This window comes from Haliotis rufescens, unplaced genomic scaffold, assembly GCF_023055435.1.
Source record: "Haliotis rufescens isolate VD_foot unplaced genomic scaffold, xgHalRufe1.0.p SCAF_5, whole genome shotgun sequence".
In the NCBI taxonomy this organism is placed as follows: Eukaryota; Metazoa; Mollusca; class Gastropoda; order Lepetellida; family Haliotidae; genus Haliotis; species Haliotis rufescens.
In genome coordinates this window covers 4249047-4274039 of record NW_025964223.1, presented here as the reverse complement: position 1 = coordinate 4274039, position 24993 = coordinate 4249047, and the positions used below count along the sequence as shown (strand labels likewise).

General features: G+C 40.5%; 1 protein-coding gene across 5 annotated transcripts in view; it reads right to left on the bottom strand.

Moving 5' to 3' along the window:
• LOC124133564 (USP6 N-terminal-like protein) overlaps window positions 1-24993 on the bottom strand; it is a 53564-nt gene that overhangs the window by 10461 nt on the left and 18110 nt on the right. For 4 of the 5 annotated variants that reach the window (XM_046497998.2, XM_046498002.2, XM_046497997.2 and 1 more), the window contains 11 exons: window positions 16192-16271; window positions 15532-15617; window positions 14644-14686; window positions 13382-13471; window positions 9503-9610; window positions 6474-6583; window positions 5469-5583; window positions 4426-4480; window positions 2790-2884; window positions 2193-2258; window positions 513-612 (listed from right to left, as the gene is read on the bottom strand). In XM_046497998.2, coding sequence (XP_046353954.1) covers window positions 513-612; window positions 2193-2258; window positions 2790-2884; window positions 4426-4480; window positions 5469-5583; window positions 6474-6583; window positions 9503-9610; window positions 13382-13471; window positions 14644-14686; window positions 15532-15617; window positions 16192-16271 — 948 coding nt within the window. The remainder of the gene's footprint in view (window positions 1-512; window positions 613-2192; window positions 2259-2789; window positions 2885-4425; window positions 4481-5468; window positions 5584-6473; window positions 6584-9502; window positions 9611-13381; window positions 13472-14643; window positions 14687-15531; window positions 15618-16191; window positions 16272-24993) is intronic. The other variant, XM_046498000.2, reaches the window with a different exon arrangement.

Below are 24993 nucleotides of genomic sequence, written 5' to 3'. Positions count from 1 at the left end.
GGTCATGATACTGAGGTCATGTACTTGTCCAGATCATAATCACTGGTTTGTCAGCACAATAGCCAGCTCATGTGTTTCACCTCGATGCTAAGCATCTAAAACTTGCATCACTTTGGGCTTGAATTCCTCACACACCTTGACATAACTGATACTGTTGAAAATGGCATAAAAGAAACTCAATCACTCACTCGCTCACTCACTCACTCCAGTCTTGTGACAATCATGATACAGTGAGGGAAAATTGTGCCGCAGAATCCCGAAGAGGTCGTCAAATGTTCAAATATATACTACATTCATATGTTGTATGTATTTACACAGGACAGATGTGGAATGTGAGTGTGTGTTCAGGGTTAGAAATTGGCACTAGTCCTATAGTCCTTGCCAATCTGCCCAATAGTTAAGGTATCATAAGGACAAGTAGATATTTTTAAGGATTTTGCTATATATTATCATTATAAGGACTAGTGGACCAAAAATGTTAGTTTCTACCACTGGTGTTGGTGAGTACGTACTTCTGTGCATCTTGACAATACAGTAGGACATCCCCGTGAGCACTCGGTCCCCCTCCAGCATCCACACGTCCCACAGTCGCAGGGTCAGGTGGAAGGGAGTCTGGCAAACAACATACAGACTTTGATAGGCACTTAGAAGAAACATGGATACATGGCAATTTGTAAATTGTTTAAATTTTATTTTTTAAGCATGTTTAAATCTAAAGGCTGTTAAGCAAAAAAAAGTGCCATGTATTCATACAGATTATTGTTACAACATAAGTATAGGCAAGACAACAAAAGAATCACATTGGTTTACTAATGTCATAGTCTCATAAACAAACATAAAAACATATATTTTAATTCTGATTTCAGATTTGTTCAAAAAATAATTTTTCTTTACTAATATGATTTGTATATTAAAAAACCATTCCACAATCAGAGCATTATGTTTATTTTGAACTTATCCTGCATTACATACTGCACATTGTGCCCTTACTACCGAAGTCCTCACTCTAAATGAATGACGATCTATCAGCGTATTCAGTACTCTTTTGCCCAACATGACCTCCATGACCCTTGTGACATGTGGTGTCGAAAGACACTCCCCTGTATGCCATTATTCCCTTCTTCACAAACTAAGTGGATTGTGAGAGACGAGATCTTACCTGATGAATTTTTTCAAATTCTAACTATGCTGGATGAATTTCAAACTGGGAAGCAAAAATTTGATGATTTTCAGCAATCATAAGATTTCGTTATATCCACTTTCCTATCTTTCATTCATTTCCATTGTTAACGTAATTGGAAATTTATTTTAAAAGGAATTTTATATCTTATCTGTCATCACCCATTTCCTGATAACAGTGGCTTTCCCCTCGGTAACATGAGAAAATACTGGGAGACATCACTGTTTATGAAGATTTGTTCGATCTTTAAATTGTTCACTAGAATGCTTATGACGTCAATAATATGATAGTTACCTCCCCCTGGTGTATTTTCGAAGCTGTAACATGTGATTTTACTGGATAGAAATTGGTTTCTAAGGAGGCTTTCTTGACAAAATCTGCTACAAGGATCGTGATTGGTCAAATTCAAGCATGTGACTTAAGGCAGCCGATCATGGGTACTGTCCTCGTGAATGATAAATTTCCGATTAAGACAAAAGGTTTTGAATAATCAAATGTTCACTTCCCAGTATGAAATTCAACCAGCAAAGATAGAATTTGAAAAAAAAGAAGTTAAGATCTCTTCTCTCACAATCTGCTTAGTTATTGAAGAAGGGAATAATGGCAGCACATGTCACAAGGGTCATGGAGGTCATGCTGGGCAAAAATGTTACTGAAGATGCTGATAGATCGGAGAACTTCGGTAGAAAGAGCAATGTGCAATATGTATGCAGAATAAGTTAAAAATATAGGTCTTAAATCTTAACTTGAATTCTGCTATCAGACCTGTTTTCTTAAAACAATCTTACATTTGGGTCAAGATCCCAGAATAATTACACTAATTCAAATCTGCAAAAATAATCAGATCTGAAACATAAACACATAAAATAGTGTTCATAAACCTCATCTTTGTCTTCACAAACCTAACTTGTTGTCTTCAAGCACTGACACATGTTCCTTTCCTCTAATTTACGTATCATTTACTTAAGTATTGCTATGTCATTCAGCAGTAAGTTCCAGTGCTTGTACTCACCCTGTCTAGGAAGCACTGAAGGAACCACTTGATGGTGTAGAGTGTTGGGTAAATCTCATTCCTCTCCTGCAAGTCAATCAGCCAACACTCAATCAGATGATGCATTCTACATATGTACATGGTGACAAAGGCTAAACTATCCGAAAAACACATACACTATATTCATCCTGTTTACTAGGGAGTTTGGGTGTGGTGGCAGTTTATTACAGATTATAGTCTGAAATCCCCCAAACATGAGTTAAATCGACAGTTTCCTGTGCTACTTGTTCTGTGTTAAGTATTTCCGTGTAACCGGAAATGATGATCAGAATTACCTGCCCCTGATGTTTGAATATATGTGTCTGTTGACATTCATGCATCGTCGATGTCAGACATGTGTACGGCTCTGCTAATAAATCTTGTATCCAGTTAAAGCCTCTATCAAACAAACGGTTAGCACTATGGCAAATTCAACACCAATTAAAGCAGATGCTGAATACATTGACAAGGGTACATTCATTCTCAACAAAGTCCCATGCATTGTCAGTAAGTATCAGTTGGTGTGTGAATGAACATTACTCTTATATCAGCATAGTAGTACTTAATTCTGTATCTTACCAGATGTTTTCGGATTTTGGGAAGGAACTTTTTCAAGACAACGTCATGATGTTCTTGAAATCGCAGGAGTTTGGGGAATCCATGGATGAAGAACCCTGAACACAAAAAGTACTGGGTAAACATCTGGAGCATCAACTGGAGGAAGATGGTCACAGAGATGTGAAGTGGGCTTACACCAAGATCAGACTTTGGCTTGCCTTGTAATTATCGCTGAATCTGCAATTATCTAGCTTTTCATAGGAAAATGTGTCTGTTTGTTGTTTTAAAGCCGCGTTCAGCAATATTCCAGCTATATAATGTCAGCCTGTAAAGAATGGAGTATGGACCAGTCAACTCAGTGAATAAATATTGTGAACAACGATCAATGTCATCAGGGTACGAAGACACGCAATCAACCATGTCGTCGAGTGTGACCACCCAATCAATTAGGTCGCCCCTCATGACTAGCACAGGTTGATTGGTTGGTTGGTTTGTGGTTTGTCTCAGCAATATTCCAGCTATATGACAGCGGTCTGTAAATAATGGAGTCTGGACCAGACAATCCAGTGATTAATATCATGAGCATCGATCCACACAATTGGGATCGATGACATGCATCAACCAAGTCAGCGAGCCTGACCACCCAATCCCATTAGTCGCCTCTTACGACAAGCATATTCGCCTTTTACGGCAAGCTGGGGTTGCTGAAGACCTATTTTACCCCGGATCTTCACGGGTCGTACAGGTTGACATGCAATCAACCATGACCACCCAATCGATTAGGTCGTAACCAGCTTAGGTTGCTGAGGACCTATTCTAACCAAAAATCCCCACAGAAGGAAAAAGATTCAACTGCAACACTTTGCACAGCCATGTGGGGTATAGTAAAAGACGGTTCACTCAGATTAGCCGTGTAAGTATTGTCTGAATCTGTTTCAGCACTGTACCAGCAGGACGAGTCGGTCACAGAATTCAAGGCCTTTTAAGGGACTCTTAAAATTTTCTTTTCGAGTCTTTAAGGTCTCATACAGGCATTTTGTCTTTTTGTCCAGGCCTTTCCAATCTAAGTGAGCATTAAGGGGCGTTCACAATTGTGTGAAACTAGACTGGGCTACCCCTGCATGCCTTGGCTAGAACACTGATTAACTCAAGTACCAAGTATCAAGTACAACAATATGACTTTTAACGAGTTAAAGTAAGGCATTTATGATATATGTATCCATTCTCTGTCACCTAAAGTTCGTTTCAAGGCGTCAATAGTGGTAATCTGACCGTGGTTGCTGTTAAAAACGGTGAATTGTGTGATACTCCGATCGCTTCACACACGATTTCACTAAAATTACTTAAAACAATATTAAAAGGAATTTTGAATAAAATTAATGAAATAACTTACAAACATAAGTCTAGATATACAATGAACTCTTTTTATAACCAGACAGTGTAATTAAATGATTAATTTGTGTACTACAGTACAGATTTGTTGACATCGTATTTCCAGTGTTACATCCTCACGGTAGTCTTTGCCTTTGGCAAAAAAAACACCATCAAAACTCATTATGGCGTGTATAATGCGCACCCCATTCTACACAGCTGTGTTTTTTGGGAAAAAAAGTGCCCACAATTCTCAAGAAAGTATGGTACTCAATCCAGTTCCTACCATGCACTGTGTGTCTCTCTGTGACAAACAACTGGGACAGACCCCAAAAGGCCTCCTGAAATCATATCATAAATATATGTCAAGAATAGTTAGGAACAAGATTCCAAGATCTGAACCCTACAGTTTAGTTTGTTTGTTGTTTATCGCTGCACTCAGCAATATTCCAGCTATATCATAAAATGTGACAACAGTCTGGACCAGACATTGACCAGATTGATATCATGAGCATCGATCCACACAATTGTGATACTATGACAGCAAGCCTGACCACCCAATAACATTAGTCATCTCTTACGATAAGCATAGTCGCCTCTTACGACAAGCATGGGTTTTGCAGAAAGAACATGAGTTGTGGCAACATAGTTCATTGTGGGTATTTAATCTATCACAATACGTAATAGCAAGCATACTTTTGTTAAACATTATTGATGAATGTCAAAACATATGATTAAAATAACATTTTCAAAATAAACAAAATCTTGTCATCAAGATGACATCAAGATAATTGTGTTGTCAGAGACAAAACTGTTCCTTGTTAATAACATATACTCAGCAATACAACATCAATGTCACAGTAGTCCTAGTGGTCGACAGTGTGAGCACCCATCAGGGTATGAATACAGGGGGCCCAACTAACTCAAGTCCTTTGGACCAATGGAACAAACAGTTACCATCAACATGATAAAGTTACATTGTCTTAGAGATAGTTATTATTATATGAGCTGCTTAATCCCAAAGCGAGATTTTTTGTGCCAAATTTAGCATCACAAGGATCTATAAATCCTTGCAAAAAGCATCATAAACAAAATAGCCCAGATGTCAACTATCATCGTGTAAAAAACCAAGTCCGGACCAGACAAACCAGTGACTGATATTATTAGTTACATCCCAAGACATCAGGTACGATAACACACAATCAATCAAGTCACAGAGACCACCAGATCCTTTAAGTCGCCACTTCTAACCCAGAATCCCCATTGTCCTTATATTGATATGTCAGATGAACAAGTTAGCTGGAGACACTACTTCCTGGTAGGTAATACCTCTTCATTGAGGTACATGAGCAGTAGGGCAGCGATCTCACTCATGCCCTGGCAGTAGCCCAGTTCCGTGTTGTACACTGAGTAGGCAGCCAGCACATGGAACAGGGCCTGTTGTCTGCAACACACAAGAGCAATACATCACTACTGTTCAGAGATACCAGCGCTAGAAACTAACAGTTTTAGCCCACTAGTTCTTATGGTGATAACATATAGCAAAACCCCTAAAAAGGGCAAATTTCTACTTATCCTTAGGATACTTAACTTTTGAGCAGTTTGGCAAGGACCATAGGACTAGTGCCAATTTCTAACGCTGGATACCCATTAAAGGCAATTTTATTTTATTTACTTATATATTTGCTGTTTAATGCCAAACCAGCTATCTGTCAGCATGTAAATGCTATGGTACATAATCAATTCTGAACCAGAATTCATGAATCCCAATAAAGTTTGAAACAGTAAAGATGTCTTTGAAAATATTGCTCTGAAATCAGTTGGAAATATAACAGAACAGCAATCACGATTAAAGTCATTGATTACTCTTTTGACAAACAAATCATCTTGTACATTGCACCACAGAAACTGTAAACTTGAAAAGCTAAAACTATGTGACTATACATGTGATGATTTCCCAACACTACTGAAAGAAAAGATTTTTGACACAAAGTATGATGCAAATGGCTCACACACTGTCCTCGGGGATAGATACGGACACTAGACTGCTATCAATCGAGACAGACCAGTTGTTTCATATCAATATCTAGTTATTTAACATAATGAGCTGCAGATTAATTGGCTATGGCCGATGGTGGTTGTTGGTTGGTTTGTTGTTTTACGCAGCACTCAGCAATATTCCAGCTATATGACGGCGGTCTGTAAACAATCGAGTCTGGACCAGACAATCCAGTGATTGATATCCAGTGATAGATGAAGGAGTAAGCACTTCAAAATGTTGTGTTCCTCATAGAATCATCCTCCTCAGAATCATCTGCCTGGCTCTGCACTCACTTGACACCGTATCTTTCTCTGAACATGATGTGGTTCCTGTATGTCCGGTTCACATCCAAGTCAATCTGACGAATGTGGGTAGACGTCCTCCTGGCACGGTCTCTCATTCGCTGAATACAAAAAAAAAGAAGATGTTTTATATTTCCACCAGACTGAAATGTATTCAATGACATAACAGAACCAATTTTGTCTCCAGCAAATAACATGAATAATGCATTTTGTTTGATATATATAACATCAATAAGCAGCAAGCATCCTTCCTGTCTTAACTGTTACATATAGTGCCTAAAATAAAACCTACCTACCTGTAAACAACTCCACCTACTTCAGGAGTAACTCCACCTACTTCAGCTGTTACTCCACCTCCCCAGTAAACACTTCTGGTGTAACTCCACCTCCCCAGTAAACACTTCAGGTGTAACTCCACCTACTTCAGGTGTTACTCCACCTCCCCAGTTAACACTTCAGGTGTAACTTCACCTACTTCAGGTGTAACTCCACCTACTTCTGGTGTAACTCCACCTCCCCAGTAAACACTTCAGGTGTAACTCCACCTACTTCAGGTGTTACTCCACCTCCCCAGTAAACACTTCAGGTGTAAATCCCTACTTCAGGTGTAACTCCACCTCCCCAGTAAACACTTCAGGTGTAACTCCACCTCCACGGTAAACACTTCAGGTGTAACTCCACCTCCCAAGTAAACACTACAGGTGTAACTCCACCTCCACAGTAAACACTACAGGTGTAACTCCACCTCCCAAGTAAACACTACAGGTGTAACTCCACCTCCACAGTAAACACTACAGGTGTAACTCCACCTCCACAGTAAACACTTCGGGTGTAACTCCACATCCACAGTAAACACTTCAGGTGTAACTCCACCTCCCCAGTAAACACTTCAGGTGTAACTCCACCTCCCCAGTAAACACTTCAGGTGTAACTCCACCTCCCCAGTAAACAGTACAGGTGTAACTCCACCTACTTCAGGTGTTACTCCACCTCCCCAGTAAACACTTCAGGTGTAACTCCACCTCCACGGTAAACACTTCAGGTGTAACTCCACCTCCCAAGTAAACACTACAGGTGTAACTCCACCTCCACAGTAAACACTACAGGTGTAACTCCACCTCCCAAGTAAACACTACAGGTGTAACTCCACCTCCACAGTAAACACTACAGGTGTAACTCCACCTCCACAGTAAACACTTCGGGTGTAACTCCACATCCACAGTAAACACTTCAGGTGTAACTCCACCTCCCCAGTAAACACTTCAGGTGTAACTCCACCTCCCCAGTAAACACTTCAGGTGTAACTCCACCTCCCCAGTAAACAGTACAGGTGTAACTCCACCTACTTCAGGTGTTACTCCACCTCCCCAGTAAACACTTCAGGTGTAACTCCACCTCCCCAGTAAACACTTCAGGTGAAACTCCACCTCCCCAGTAAACACTACAGGTGTAACTCCACCTCCCCAGTAAACACTTCAGGTGAAACTCTACCTCCCCAGTAAACGCTTCAGGTGTAACTCCACCTCCCCAGTAAACACTTCAGGTTAAACTCCACCTCCCCAGTAAACACTACAGGTGTAACTCCACCTCCCCAGTAAACACTTCAGGTGTAACTCCACCTCCAAAGTAAACACTTCAGGTGTAACTCCACATCCACAGTAAACACTACAGGTGTAACTCCACCTACTTCAGGTGTTACTCCACCTCCCCAGTAAACACTTCAGGTGTAACTCCTACCCCACAGTAAACACTTCAGGTGTTACTCCACCTCCCCAGTAAACACTACAGGTGTAACTTCACCTCCCAAGTAAACACTTCAGGTGTTACTCCACCTCCCCAGTAAACACTTCAGGTGTAACTCCACCTCCCAAGTAAACACTTCAGGTGTAACTCCACCTCCCCAGTAAACACTACAGGTGTAACTCAACCTCCCCAGTAATCACTACAGGTGTAACTCCACCTCCACGGTAAACACTTCAGGTGTAACTCCACCTTCCCAGTAAACACTACAGGTGTAACTCCACCCCCACAGTAAACACTTCAGGTGTAACTCCACCTTCCCAGTAAACACTTCAGGTGTAACTCCACCCCCACAGTAAACACTTCAGGTGTAACTCCACCTCCCCAGTAAACACTACAAGTGTAACTCCACCTCCCAAGAAAACATTTCAGGTGTAACTCCACCTCCCCAGTAAACACTTCAGGTGTAACTCCACCTTCCCAGTAAACACTACAGGTGTAACTCCACCTTCCCAGTAAACACTTCAGGTGTAACTCCACCTCCCCAGTAAACACTACAGGTGTAACTCCACCTCCACAGTAAACACTTCAGGTGTAACTCCACCTCCCAAGTAAACACTTCAGGTGTAACTCCGACCCCACAGTAAACACTTCAGGTGTAACTCCACCTCCCCAGTAAACACTACAGGTGTAACTCCACCTCCCCAGTAAACACTTCAGGTGTAACTCCACCTCCCCAGTAAACACTTCAGGTGAAACTCCACCTCCCCAGTAAACACTTCAGGTGAAACTCCACCTCCACAGTAAACACTACAGGTGTAACTCCACCTCCCCAGTAAACACTTCAGGTGAAACTCTACCTCCCCAGTAAACGCTTCAGGTGTAACTCCACCTCCCCAGTAAACACTTCAGGTTAAACTCCACCTCCCCAATAAACACTTCAGGTTAAACTCCACCTCCCCAGTAAACACTTCAGGTGTAACTCCACCTCCCCAGTAAACACTTCAGGTGAAACTCCACCTCCCCAGTAAACACTTCAGGTGAAACTCCACCTCCCCAGTAAACACTACAGGTGTAACTCCACCTCCCCAGTAAACACTTCAGGTGAAACTCTACCTCCCCAGTAAACGCTTCAGGTGTAACTCCACCTCCCCAATAAACACTTCAGGTTAAACTCCACCTCCCCAATAAACACTTCAGGTTAAACTCCACCTCCCCAGTAAACACTACAGGTGTAACTCCACCTCCCCAGTAAACACTACAGGTGTAACTCCACCTACCCGGTACACTCCATCCTGCTCTGCCTTGATCTTGGTGATGTTGAGGATTCGAGACCACACCTCTCCCCGCAGTCGGTCCGGGATTCCCTTGTAGATCCTCCTTGTTAACTGACAGTTGTCATAAAATACCAGCATTAGCAAAATAATATTTGAAAACAACTGGTATCTAATCGACATCCTACAATCCCCTGCATAAAAGAACTGCTCCACCTACAAACCCACAATCACAATGTCCAAACTCTGAAGCAAACTTATCTAAATCAGTGGCTCTTTTCATCACGTACTTATACAATTCTAGCATGAACACAAGTTCCAACACAGAGCAAAAGCTTTTAATGAGAAGCTAATAACTTACAAGTAATATTGCACACAAATTATTTATAATAAAAACTTTTTAAAACATAAAATATATAGAGATTGTTCAATTACTTCTTAGTTATTTTAAGACTGTGATAGGGCAATCAAACAGAAACTTCATTAACATCAAATACAACAGAATCACTAATCTACTCCCCCAAAACAGAGGGTGAGAAAATAACATAAAATCAAAGTCAATTCCTTTCCACAGCAATATGTTGTTACTTAGGAACATATCAATAGGATCAGTGTGGCACGTGTGAAGATCAATGGCTGACATAATCACGTAAGTTTGTCAAGGAAGGAACCAGAACTGGTGATAATCCATTAAAATAAATTTTATTTAAAAACAGTGAGCATGGTGAGTGAGTGAGTTTGGTTTAACGCCACTTTAAAACAGTATTCCTATTTAAAAACAGAAGATAAATACAATTTGAAAATTACAAAAACAAACAGGCATCACTTCTGCTTTAAAACACTATATAGCAAGTACTTGTATGTGGAAATTTCACAAGATGTCTATAATGGACTTCTTATAATAAAGACAATATTCAAAGTAAAGTGGTAATCAAACAGAAACAAGCCTGGGTCATTCTGTACAAGGGAATATATATTTACACAATTTTCTCATCAAAAGAACTTGTGGAACTTCTGATAGAATGTTTTGTACAGGATGGCCCTGTTGTCATAGTAACAGAACTATAGCAGTTATCTAGCAAACTCATCACACTGCCTAGACTAAATAATGTACACAAACAACTTCACTAGCAAAGCAACACATCAGAATGACTGAAGCATCCATAAAATCTCGAGTTTTATTTAATGATGGCTGATCAATGTCAAGTGACATGCAGTCGGTACTTAGTTTTTAAAATCCTTGTTTGTCGTGTCAAAACAACAAAAAGTGAATTTACAGTGAAAAATTCAACAGCTTATAAGGACACGTTAGGTTCATGGTACCTACGGGAAACAATGGCGTTTATTACATAACCACGCTCCCAGTAAACAGTGTAATTGAGCACTTGATGAAGTGTTTCACACTGGGTACCATGTCATGTCTGGTTGTGGTCTGTTTACACAAGTGGATCAACTTGTCATGGCAGTCTTGGCAACCATGCACGACTGCATCTTTGTCTCACAGCAATAGAAGCTCACATGGTGACGCTTCATGGATACAGCACACATTGCTTATTTATGTTTAACGGAAGTAGGTGAAATTGGGTTTAACGTCGCGTCCAAGATTATTGCACTTACATAGCGACATGCATGGACGTGTGAGTGTGGCTGCTTGTACTAGTCCAGACTGATGCCGATTTATAGTGCTAGCTCACTGAGATACCATGCCGCAGTTTAACATGAATACCCCACTCAGACACAGTATACTGACTCCGAGCCGATTAGTCCTTGTTTTAGCCCCTTAAAGCCGAGCGCCAGACAGGGTAACAAGTACCATCTTTTAACGTCTTTTGGTATGAGGCGGGGGGGATCAAACCCCGGACCTCCAGGCGAACGGGCGAACGGGCGAACGCTCTACCACTAGACCACGGAGGCGGTCTCGTTACAAATGAAGTAGGTGAAACATTTCAATGTAAGTATTAACACAAATTGTAACACTGCATACCAATTCAAAGTATTCAACATTATTAGTGTTGGCGTTGGTGTTTTCAGATTTTAATGGAAGGGTTGCTCTCACAAACTTCATGATGCATGTTAGACTGGGATCTCAACACATTAAACTGGTGTCACATCAATTTCATGATAAATTTACAGTGTACAAAATAATTGATAGGGACGATGAGACTCATATCTTTATCTTTCTATTTACATATCTAAGTAATCAGATTGGTATAGCATGGAATGACAGGAAAACCATCATCAACCTAAGAGGAGTACAGTCCCTTGGCCTGAAACAGTTTGTTGTCACTAAATCCCAAACATTAATCAAGTTTGCAATTTTCCTCCTTTGGGAGAAACATATCAAGGCTAATCTCGTCAGATAACATGTTTATCCCGTGTGTGATGTGACAAGTTGATCTTTTCATGAGTAGAAAGTGGAAATGTCATATTATTCGGTCATGATGACATGTTATATTTTTATTGTAGATTTTCTAACTGATCTTAGCATGAAAGCAACAATGTCATCAAGGCACTGTGGAAACAGTTTGGTATAGAGTGTCATCTGACACAGTGAAAATGGCATGAATGATGTACATCACAAATCACATAATAGTTGATGCTAAGGCTACTAATCTACAGACAACAAGGTTAGAAAACACAACATGGACAATGGTTAGACAGATGAACAGTGTTACTGACAAGGGCGGACCAGTGGATTTCAACCCAGCAAAAACCGAACATTCCTAATCATCACAGAATGAAATATGGTGCTACTTGTGGTCCTACCTAGCACAAAGTGAAAGCTACCAGGTGGTAGAAAATGTCACCATAGTGAGTGTTAAGCAACACCCTACACTAGTAATAAGCCCTAGTGTGACCACTGACAGATGTAGATGGCAAACAGAATGATGTTCAGTGATTGATGCAGACACGGAATGGCACCATGCACAGGCAAATATCTAGGATGATTCGTGTGATCTAATGAGGTGCAGAGTGCATTACACTTCTAGAAATAATGTAAATTATTTTTTATAATCTTTCAAACAATGACAACTGCTTGGATTTAAAACATACCTGAAATAACTTCTTTTCCCTCCACAACCAACAAACAACTATCCTTTTCCACATTACACTACCATCCCCTCCACAACCAACTATCCTTTTCCACATCACACTACCATCCCCTCCACGACCAACAAACAACCATCCTTTTCCAAATCACACTACCATCCCCTCCATAACCAACAAACAACCATCCTTTTTCACATCACACTACCATCCCGTCTACAAGCAACTATCCTTTTCCACATCACACTGCCATCACCTTCACAACCAACAAACAACCATCCTTTTCCACACCACACTACCATCCCCTCCATAACCAACAAACAACCATCCTTTTCCACATCACACTACCATTCCCTCCATAACCAACAGACAACCATCCTTTTCCACATCACACTACCATCCCCTCCACAACAAACTATCCTTTTCCATATCACACTACCATCCCCTCCATAACCAACAGACAACCATCCTTTTCCCGATCACACTACCATCCCCTCCATAACCAACAGACCCATCCTTTTCCCGATCACACTACCATCCACTCTACAACCAACAAACAACCATCCTTTTCCCGATCACACTACCATCCCCTCCATAACCAACAGACCCATCCTTTCCCACATCACACTACCATCCCCTCCACAACCAACAGCCAGTGTCTGGCAACATCCTAAGCCTGACATGTTCTAGGTGAAGCAACACTCTACGTGACTAGGACATGATGACTAAGCAAGGGTGTGTCACTACAAAGATCAAATCATCAGTCTACCTCCTATGGGATCCGCCCTTGGACCTTCATACGAACAACATGAAGAAGAATGATGTAAAGCTTTTCACCTTATTTACCTTTTCACCGGGAAAATATTTGTCCCAGCTCTTCAGCATTTTCAACCATTTTTGAGTTCTCTCAATCTCGAGAGTCTTAGCCTGAAACAAAAGGGAACTATTAGGAGCATTCAGATTACATTAAATGGTAACTCACTCAATGGCTACTACATTCTATAAAGGCAATGCAAAATTTGACAGCCTCCTGACATTTTAAAGCAAAATGACAATTAATTGTATTATGAAGTTAATCAGCATTTGGTCAAATATATTCGGTATCTCAAAGACTTAAGAATTAAACAACACATTCTCTATGTCCATTAATACACTAAAGTGAACTTTTCAATTTAAAAAAAACAAGATGGCCACAACCAAAGCACTCTGTAGCAATCGCACAGACTCCTCAACAACCATGACTAAATGTTGGTTTAGTTGGTTGGTTGGTTTGTTGTTTAACGCCGCACTCAGCAATATTCCAGCTATATGACGGCAGTCTGTAAATAATCGAGTCTGGACTAGACAAACCAGTGATTAATATCATGAGTATCGATCCACACAATTGGGATCGATGACATGCATCAGCCAAGTCAGCGAGCCTGATCACCCGATTCCGTGAGTCGCCTCTTACGACAAGCATAGTCGCCTTTTACGGCAAGCATGGGGTGCTGAAGGCCTATTCTACCCCGGATCTTCATGATTAAATGACCTTATTTGTTATGACTTGAGATAGACACCTGTTTATACATAACATTACAAGTGTATCCTGTATTTTGGCTAAATTTGCTAACAATACTGTTTGATTAACAAGAAAATCTGTCAAGACAATTAGTCCGGCACATCCTACACTGTCACTGACTGACTGAAATTCCTGTAGAATGACTCCAGGTCTACCACTGATGTTGATATATTCAGTAGACTCCGTGAAAGGAGAATTCTTTAGTTTTAGTGCTATAGGCAGGACGAAGATCAACACCAAAACCTTACAAGGACAATGTCAAGTTAGTAAATAATATACTTTTCAACTCTTGACAATCAGGAACTTAACTTGCTGCCAAGTAATTTTCATGTGGTAAAACAGGTTTCTGAGGTGACATTTTTTCATTAATTTCAGACACTGAATGTGCAATATAACAATCCTGGCTTTCCAAAATTCAGTTTTTATGATAAATTCTGACATCCTCATTAATAAGCTAGTACAAGGTCTATGTTAATGCTCAACATGGGAGTGAGACTGGGGAGTTTGGTGTATGCACAACAACTGCACGACTCCAAACCTTGGCTTCTGCGGCATCCGTGGTGGCGGGCAGAGCATGGTCACTGCAATACAGAGGGAGGATTCAGTTATACACACACATGACATCAGATCACATGGTATACACATGAAACACGCAGAACACATACAGGGATTTGTCTGGACCTGCTCACAGGCCGGTATTCAGCCCCAAGTTAGCAGCAAATGTCAGCAAAAATTCCAAAATTGGACATAAAACATTCCCAATTCATGATTATGTAGTTATAACTGTGAGAGCTTGTTCTGGTACAGCTGATTGAGTGAGTGAGTATGGTTTTACGCCGCTTTTAGCAATATTCCAGCAATATCACGGCGGGGGACACCAGAAATGGGCTTCACACTTTGTACCCTTGTCGGGAATCGAACCCGGGTCTTCGGCGTGACGAGCGATCGCTTTAACCACTGGGCTACCCAACCGCCATCTGGTCCAGCTGAATCTCAACAATCTCAGGACCAATAAAGGGAAGGCGTTAATGCTAAAAAATTTCGTTACTGAATCTAATGTTAATATATACAATCATAAAGACTCTGAATGTAAGAAAATTGGACCTTTAAAATAAATCCCTTTTCTCCCCCAATTTGTTTTCCAATAGCTCTTAGTTTGGAATCCTAGATAAACCCATGACAAGCCCTACATCGCCATCTATAATCATCCGCAAGGTTTAGGTACATAGAGTGATGGGTTTGTGTTTCACTAAAAGTATGTATGGGTTGAATATCTTACATAATTCTACTGACAATTATGGTTCATTTATTTAGCATTTAGTGTTTAGAACAGTTAGTACATATATTTACTGCCAGTCTGTACGACCAGGAGTCATAGACTTAAAACAGCTGTTGTGAAATTCCCGAGTGTGAACGAACTACGTACTGGATGAAGCCGAATCTGTCTGTCACTTGGTAGACCTCAAATGCTGGATCTTCCCATGGGTCAATGTGGGCCCCCTCCTCTCTGCCCTGGAACACACAAATAGTACATGTACGTGCTGGCAATACAGATCATAGAGATAACTAAATATTGGAGAAGTAACTTTGATCGAATGTGCAAAAAAGTCTGAAAGAAATCAACACATTCATGACAGTGGTGAGTGGTGGGACATTCATGCATGGATTACGCTGTCGACGTTTAGGTTATAACAAAAACAGTTGCTAAGTCTCTGGCAATTGAGATGATTCATAATACCAAGTCTGTTTTGAATTGTTTGATAGGCATTACTTAGATGTTTCCAGATGACAAAGCAGACACAATTTATGGATAAACTTCTTTAATACTGTAAAGGTGACGTTTTGGTATCGATCTTTATACCATTGTCAAGCAATCACCATGATAGTTTGTTTCCATGAGGATCAATGACAAGGGACATAACTCTAGACGTAATGCACAGTATCATCTACAACTGATAACTGATTTGGCGAAATATGAATTAAAATTGATACTAGTGTTGTTGATGCTCTTTTTCAAAAACACGGAGTAATCACAACATATGTTTGCATATGACATATCTGCAAGGACATAAGTAAGCGTATCTACCTTGTCATATTTGCCGACAATCTCTGCCCTCTCCTTGGCAGCCCTTTGAATTTCATCGTAGTCGGTGACAGTGCTAGTTGCTGAAACAGGCAAGAGATAAACAACACACTAATAATGACATCGATCATCAGCTGTTCTGTTACATCATTAAAAATAATAATTAAAAATAACATTTAATCATGCCAATATCATGAATATTAGGCTTTAAAAAATAAAAGAAATTGGTTCTCAGGCAATGGCTTTTGAAAACATTGTGCAGGCGGGCGGTGTTTTTTGGGGGTTTTTTTTTTGGGGGGGGGGGGGGGGGTTCAAGCTAGTATGTAACCAAATAAACAGTTGTGTACAATCAACCTGGGAAAGGGCCTCCTTTAGGAGTAAAATCGAATACAGAATTTGACTATTGTTGGATTTATTTTTTGAATGGAAATATAAACAAAAAGTGCAGCAAACTTTACGATGATGCAGGTGGTGCCTGAGAACCAAGACTATTATCTTTTTTAGCCTTCCAATCAAACCAATTTTCCTTATATTCGTGGAACCATGGTAACATTCTCTCAATAGTTCTAGTTTTCGTTCTAGTCAGCAGGTTAGCTCACCTAACAACAGTCCATACTAAAATCTACTAAAATAGACATGTTCGGGCTAGCTGCAAGACATCCGAATGCAAATAATAACCCATCCCACCATCCATTTTCACGAAAGACGGGCGAAACACAAAGTCTACCATGTCATGTTGACAGCTGTATTTTTTTCTATCAATTAGAAATACATATTTTTGTGATGTCTATTATGTACAAAAACTAAACAACCCTTATTCAAGTTCGAAGTAAAGAGACAACAGAAAAAAATATGCACAAAATTTGGGACTGGCAACATTTCTGACAAGGCCTGGTAAGATGTAAGTAGCCAGTCCTGTGGTCTGGGGGAATTTATTTAAGTGTGCAACACTGAAGAATGAGAAGACTGATGACTGATTTGAACTTCAACAAACTACAAAGCATGACATATACCTGAAGTTAAGGCCAAGGAAAAGAAGTTGTGACAAACATGATAACTATTACCATGATTTTATTAGGGGGATCCTGGGGTCCTTGAGGTCTACCACCTTACTACTGGAATATAGGGACCTCCTAAATCTTAACTTTTAACATCAGAATAATGACAAGGACCCATTGACATTAATGGTAAATGTCAAACACTGACTTATGATGGTTGTCAAAGCATCTACATGGTCTATAGGAACAGCCACAGTTATGAAACGACTAAAATAGCTCTGCTGTGTAATCACTTAATGATCCAGTGTTTATTCCAGAATGTGGTCTAGTTCAATAATAATGCATGAATCATCACGTATGGGCAACAGTTGGGTGTTTTCAATACAAAACAATCTCATATTGTAACAACAATATATTGTCATAGCATGCACACAAAACAAATACATCTGTCCACAAGCTACGATTTTCGGTATGGTTATCTAGAAAATGTACATTCATGCTGCAAAGCCAGCTCCAAGGCATTGTGTGACACGTTTATTAAACTCCAAGGTTAGAACACAGGGAGTGCGGGATCACTGTAAGGAGTTTTGTTGCAACCTAATGCTTTGCTGCAGATGTACCCCTTGAAGAACTTGAAGAACTTGAAGAACCTGACACATGAAACAGGCTGTTTGTTGGGTCAGGTCATTTATAAACACTGTTAAGACTGGCCTGAGCATGATCAAACCTCTCTCCTGACAGGTCAGACAATTGACCCTACTACAGGATGCCATGGTGATTCAAGAAGAGCTCTGTTTAGTGCCATGATTTTGAGTGAGTGAGTTGGATTTAATGCCGCTTTAACAGTATTCCAGTAATATCAAGGCGTGTCAGCTTAAGTGGGAGGAAAGCCCGAAGTGATGCAGGTCTCAGAAGTTTACCACTTTGGTGAAACCCACTAGCACGGGTATGGTGCTGACAAACCTAGAAACATAATCGTGGCGAACCAGGATTCGAACCCACAATCATAGGTTTCTGGAGTGCCCAAGGGACGCAACTCTGCACAGCGAATCGCGGCACCTTAGACGACTGGGCCACCCGTGCCCCCGCCATGATTTTGAAGGCGAGCAAGCCAAACTGCCCAATTGTTGAGGTATTGTAAGGGCTAGTTGAGATTTGACATTTTAAAGGGTTTTGTAATATGTCATCATTATAAGGACAAGCAGACATCAAATGTTAGTTTCTATCGCTGCTGAGGCTGGGAGTTTGTTCCAAGAAAAGTGTGTCTTATTTCCTTGGCTTTTTGTTCAAAATGACTCCCACTCAAACAGCATGTAAAATGACCTAATTATTTTGTTACTGGTTGGTAGTCTCACCTTTCTTGTGAATGGATCATGTGGAATAAAAACTGTCAACTGTGTTGCTTGACAAAGGTATAAGGATCTATACCGAAACATCGCCTTAACAGTATTAAAGAAGTTGTTATCCATAGATTGTGTCTACTTTGCCATCCGTCAACTTCTAAGTAACGCCTATCAAACAATTCATCCGTCGACTACTTGGAGATGTGGCAATCAACACCATCAACAGTCTTGCTTGACAACGGTATAAGGATCCATACTGAAACGTCGCCTTTACAGTTTAAAGGAAGTTATTCATAAGCTGTGTCCACTTTGTCATCCTTCAACTTCTAAGTGATGCCTATCAAACAGTTGATTGACTGTCATGTTTTGTACTACAGCATGGGAAGTGTTACAACCACAACTAGCAACACTTTCAGTTTCAATACAGCAGGTCTGTAACATGTATGCATGTGTGCACTGGAAATCACACTGAGGACAGGAGGAAGGGGAGATGGAAGAGAGCAATAGCTGGGACAATAGCTGGGACAATAGCTGGGACAATAGTTGGGACAATAGCTGGGATAATAGCTGTACAATAGAAAACAACAGGACAAAAGTTGGTAAATAGCAGGGGCAAAAGAAGGACAATAGATGTAAAATAGCTAGGGCAATAGTTGGACAATAGCTGGTGCAATTGCTGGGACAATAGCTGGACCATAGCTTTGGCAATAGCTGGGCAATAGCTGGACAATAGCTTGACCATAGCTGGGGAATAGCTGGAAAAATAGTTTGAAATCGTTGGGGCAACAGCTGGGACAAGTTGGGGAAATACCTTGACAATAACTGGACCATAGCATGGGGAATAGCTGAAATATAGCTGGACAATAACTGGACAATAGCTGGGACAATAGCAGGGGCAATAGCTGGGACAATAGCAGGGGCAAAAGCTGGGAAAAAGCTCGACAATAGCCGGGACAATAGCCGGGGCAAAGCTGGGCAATAGCTGGACAATAGCAAGAACAAGAGCTGGACCATAGCCGGGACAATAGCCGGGACAATAGCCGGACAATAGCCGGGGAAAAAGGTGGACAATAGCCGGGGTAATAGCTGGACAATATCTGGGACAATAGCTGGACAATAGCTGGGACAATAGCTGGGACAATAGCCGGGGAAATGGCCGGGGAAATAGCTGGACAATAGCCGGGACAATAGCTGGACAATAGCCGGGGTAAAAGCTGGACAATAGCCGGGGTAAAAGCTGGACAATAGCTGGGACAATAGCCGGGGAAATAGCTGGACAATAGCTGGACAATAGCCGGGACAATAGCCAGGGAAATAGCTGGACAATAGCTGGGACAATAGCCGGGGAAATAGCTGGACAATAGCTGGGACAATAGCCGGGGAAATAGCTGGACAATAGCCGGGACAATAGCTGGACAATAGCCGGGACAATAGCTGGACAATAGCCAGGACAATAGCTGGACAATAGCCGGAACAATAGCTCGACAATAGCCAGAATAATAGCTGGACCATAGCCGGGACAAAAGCCATGACAATAGCCAGACAATAGCCGGGGCAATATCTGGACAATAGCTGGGACAATAGCCGGGGAAATAGCTGGACAATAGCCGGGACAATAGCTGGACAATAGCCGGGACAATAGCTGGATAATAGCCGGGGTAAAAGCTGGACAATAGCCGGGGTAATAGCTGGACAATTGCTTGGACAATAGCCGGGGAAATAGCTTGACAATAGCCAGGACAATAGCCGGGACAATAGCTGGACAATAGCCAGGACAATAGCTGGACAATAGCCAGAACAATAGCTTGACAATAACCAGAACAATAGCTGGGACAATAGCCGGGACAATAGCCGGGACAATAGCCGGACAATAGACGGGGCAATCGCTGGACAATAGCTGGGACAACAGCCAGGGAAATATATTGACAATAGTCGGGACAATAGCTGGACAATAGCCGGGACAATAGCTGGGACAATAGCCGGGGACATATATTGACAATAGCCGGGACAATAGCTGGACAATAGCCGGGACAATAGCTGGACAATAGCTGGGACAATAGCCGGGGAAATATATTGACAATAGCCGGGACAATAGCTGGACAATAGCCGGGGTAATAGCTGGACAATAGCTGGGACAATAGCCGGGGAAATAGCTGGACAATAGCCGGGACAATAGCTGGACAATAGCCAGGACAATAGCTGGACAATAGCCGGGATAATAGCTGGACAAAAGCCGGGACAATAGCTGGACCATAGCCATGGCAATAGCTGGGACAATCGCAGGACCATTGCTGATGATATAAGTGGACAATACGGCCAAGTACCAACTCAAGTTCCCAGCGCAAAGTCTCCCCACCATTACCAGCCAAGGTCCACTGACTCCCAACACAGACTCCTTGTGGGTGTTAGTAACACACAGCTTGACTATAACGGTTTTTTCGTGACAAACTAGTCCACTTGAGAATCACTTTAACATGTCAAAAGCACGGACAGCAACACTAGACAAGAGATCAAGTGTTCAATTAGAGGACAACATACAGGGCTGAAGCCAATAGGAATTATGGATTAGCTGTCCGACATGATATCAAGTTGTCTGGAGCCAGGTCAGCTTTTAGACTTTCACTTCTACAGAACATAAGTCAATTTTAGGGTTCCAGTTCAATGTACAGAACACAGGTCACTTTTAGGGTTTCACTTCAATCTACAGAACCTAAATCTCTTTTAGGGTTTCACTTCAATCTACAGAACATAAGTCTCCTTTAGGGTTTCACTTCAATCTACAGAACATAAGTCTCCTTTAGGGTTTCACTTCAATCTACAGAACATAAGTCTCTTTTAGGGTTTCACTTCAATCTACAGTACCTAAGTCTCTTTTAGGGTTTTACTTCAATGTACAGAACCTAAGTCTCTTTTAGGGTTTCACTTCAATCTACAGTACCTAAGTCTCTTTTAGGGTTTCACTTCAATCTACAGAACATAAGTCTCTTTTAGGGTTTCACTTCAATCTACAGAACATAAGTCTCCTTTTAGGGTTTCACTTCAATCTACAGAACATAAGTCTCCTTTAGGGTTTCACTTCAATCTACAGAACCTAAGTCCCCTTTAGGGTTTCACTTCAATCTACAGAACCTAAGTCTCCTTTAGGGTTTCACTTCAATCTACAGAACATAAGTCTCTTTTAGGGTTTCACTTCAGTCTACAGAACCTAAGTCTCCTTTAGAGTGTCACTTCAATCTACAGAACCTAAGTGTCTTTTAGGGTTTCACTTCAATCTACAGAACATAAGTCTCTTTTAGGGTTTCACTCCAATCTACAGAACCTAAGTCTCTTTTAGGGTTTCACTTCAATCTACAGAACATAAGTCAATTTTAGGGTTTCACTTCAATCTACAGAACTTAAGTCTCTTTTAGGGTTTCACTTCAATCTACAGAACATAAGTCTCTTTTAGGGTTTCACTTCAATGTACAGAACCTAAGTTTCCTTTAGGGTTTCACTTCAATGTACAGAACCATAGTCTCCTTTAGAGTTTCACTTCAATCTACAGAACATAAGTCTCTTTTAGGGTTTCAATTCAATCTACAGAACATAAACTTTTAGGGTTTTACTTCAATCTACAGAACATAAGTCTCTTTTAGGGTTTCACCTCAATCTACAGAACCTAAATCTCCTTTAGGGTTTAACTTCAATCTACAGAATATAATTCTCTTTTAGGGTTTACCTTTAATCTACAGAACATAAGTCAGTTTTAGACTTTCACTTCAATCTACAAACATAAGTCAGTTTTAGGGTGGCACTTCAATCAACAGAACCTTAATTTCACTGCACAATACAAGACTATTACCTAGGCTATGGTTTCATCACACATACAAGACCTACATTGACATACAGAATGGAAACACATGCTGCAACACACAAGCACTCGGGAACATAAATATTTAACTGTGAGACAAAATCTACCACTAAACATGCAAGAAACACCAACCAAAGAGAACCTTTTTGCTAAGCAATCCATTGGAGTACACACAGCGTAAATAAGCCTGTTTTCTTGCTGACCTAGTTGCATTCGGATGCTGTGTGCCAAATTTAAAGGGATAGACAAAGCACCTTGTAAACTACACAATCAAGTTTACCCTTCGACACTACGTCAACACGTTCTCACAGTATAAGAACTGCAGCCCAGTCATTCAACCTGCAGTAGTCCCTCCTTACCATCAGTGTAATCACACTACAACCAGCAAGCCAGACTACGTTATTGTGATCGTTCTACTCTTCCTGGCAGAGCCTGCTACATAATGTGTCGTGCAAACCTATGAGCGAGAGGAAAAGCTATCAACCACTGATAGGTATCTGAACCTAATTTGTGAGTATTTTATTGTAGCAATACTGTGATATGCTGCAATAAAACATCACCATCATCATCATCATCATCATCATCATCATCATCATCATCAGGGTTGTGCAATATAAATGGTATACCGGTATATTGCAATACGGACGGCAGCAAAACACATGTTGCAATACAACCCTTGTGTATCAATATTTCCAAATACATTCACAGAAGAATTGATATATAATTACATACATTATATCTACTATCTTGGGAGGAAACATTTGGATCAACATACTGCAATATGAAACACAATACAGCTCTCGTACTGCGATATATTGCAATACGATTTATGTGCTAATACCATGAATACGCCAACCCTGATATCATCAATTCCTATAAATTGATATCGTGACCTACATATGCCCTACAGCATGATATGGCACTGCACAAACAAATCCCCAAACAATAGATCAGTGTGCACTCAAATTACATTCTCAGCTCCCTGGGGAGTATACAAACCACTCCACTGTCTGTTACGCACTCAAAGGTTTTGCATTCACATTACAATCTCATCCAACATGGAAATTGTATAGCACTATGCAAGCTACATGTAATAGGACCTTTGTATTATCACTAGGTTCCCTAGAGTTGTCACTCACGCTGTATTCAGTTACACAAAGCAATCTTCAATACGTTTCTTGCTATCACATTATCCGGTATCACTTAAACTGCTCAACTGATGAGGCTTTAGAGTTGGCTGTCGGTTGTTTCACGGAGTATTTGGCCATATTCCAGCAATGATACTATAGTGGCCTGCAAATAATGAGTGAGCACCAGAGAAACCAGTGACTGATATCATGAGCAACAATCTGTAGCAACCAAGACATGCTATCAACCAATTGTTTGACCTCCCGATCCATTGTTTTGTTGCCTCAAATAACAAGCATTATTAGATTTCGGGGGACTTGTTCTCACCCAGGTCATGGCAGGTCTAGGGGGTCCCTTGGTTCAACCCACAGTCCCTCTCAATTTGTAACACTGGTAACTATGCTAATAATGCATCAATTCCAATTGATAAAACATCACCGTTATAAGTATCACTAAAAGTTTTCAAATTAAGGAAAGCCCTGGAATATGTTGACTTGTTGGAGATTTGCTGAGTATTTGAATCTACAGATTTGTTGAGTATTTGAATCTACAGATTTGTTGAGTATTTGAATCTACATAAATGTGTGAGTATTTGAATCTAGGGATTTGTTGAGTATTTGAATCTACAGATTTGTTGAGTATTTGAATCTACAGATTTGTTGAGTATTTAAATCTACAGATTTGTTGAGTATTTGAATCTACAGATTTGTTGAGTATTTGAATCTAGGGATTTGTTGAGTATTTGAATCTTCTGATTTGTTGAGTATTTGAATCTACAGATTTGTTGAGTATTTGAATCTACAGATTTGTTGAGTATTTGAATCTACGGATTTGTTGAGTATTTGAATCTACAGATTTGTTGAGTATTTGAATCTAGGGATTTGTTGAGCATTTGAATCTACAGATTTGTTGAGTATTTGAATCTAGGGATTTGTTGAGTATTTGAATCTACAGATTTGTTGAGTATTTGAATCTACAGATTTGTTGAGTATTTGAATCTACATATTTGTTGAGTATTTGAATCTACAGAATTGTTGAGTATTTGAATCTGGGGATTTGTTGAGTATTTGAATCTAGGGATTTGTTGAGTATTTGAATCTAGGGATTTGTTGAGTATTTGAATCTAGGGATTTGTTGAGTATTTGAATCTACAGATTTGTTGAGTATTTGAATCTACAGATTTGTTGAGTATTTGAATCTACAGATTTGTTGAGTATTTGAATTTGGGGATACAGTAGGAAGAACAACCATGTTTCATTTTTAACATTTCTAAGGCATGTCGGGGTCATGACAATGATTCCGTAATGTTCACAGTGAATTCCAATGAGTAACGTGTAAGGTCAATTTATTTCTTTAAATGATCATTCTAATTTCCAGTGCATGATATTCACATAAAACCATGAAGATTGCTATTTTGTCGTGTTTCCCCCTCTCCATGTCATATCTGCTGGAATCTACACTTCCCACACAGCAGCATCCCCACAGA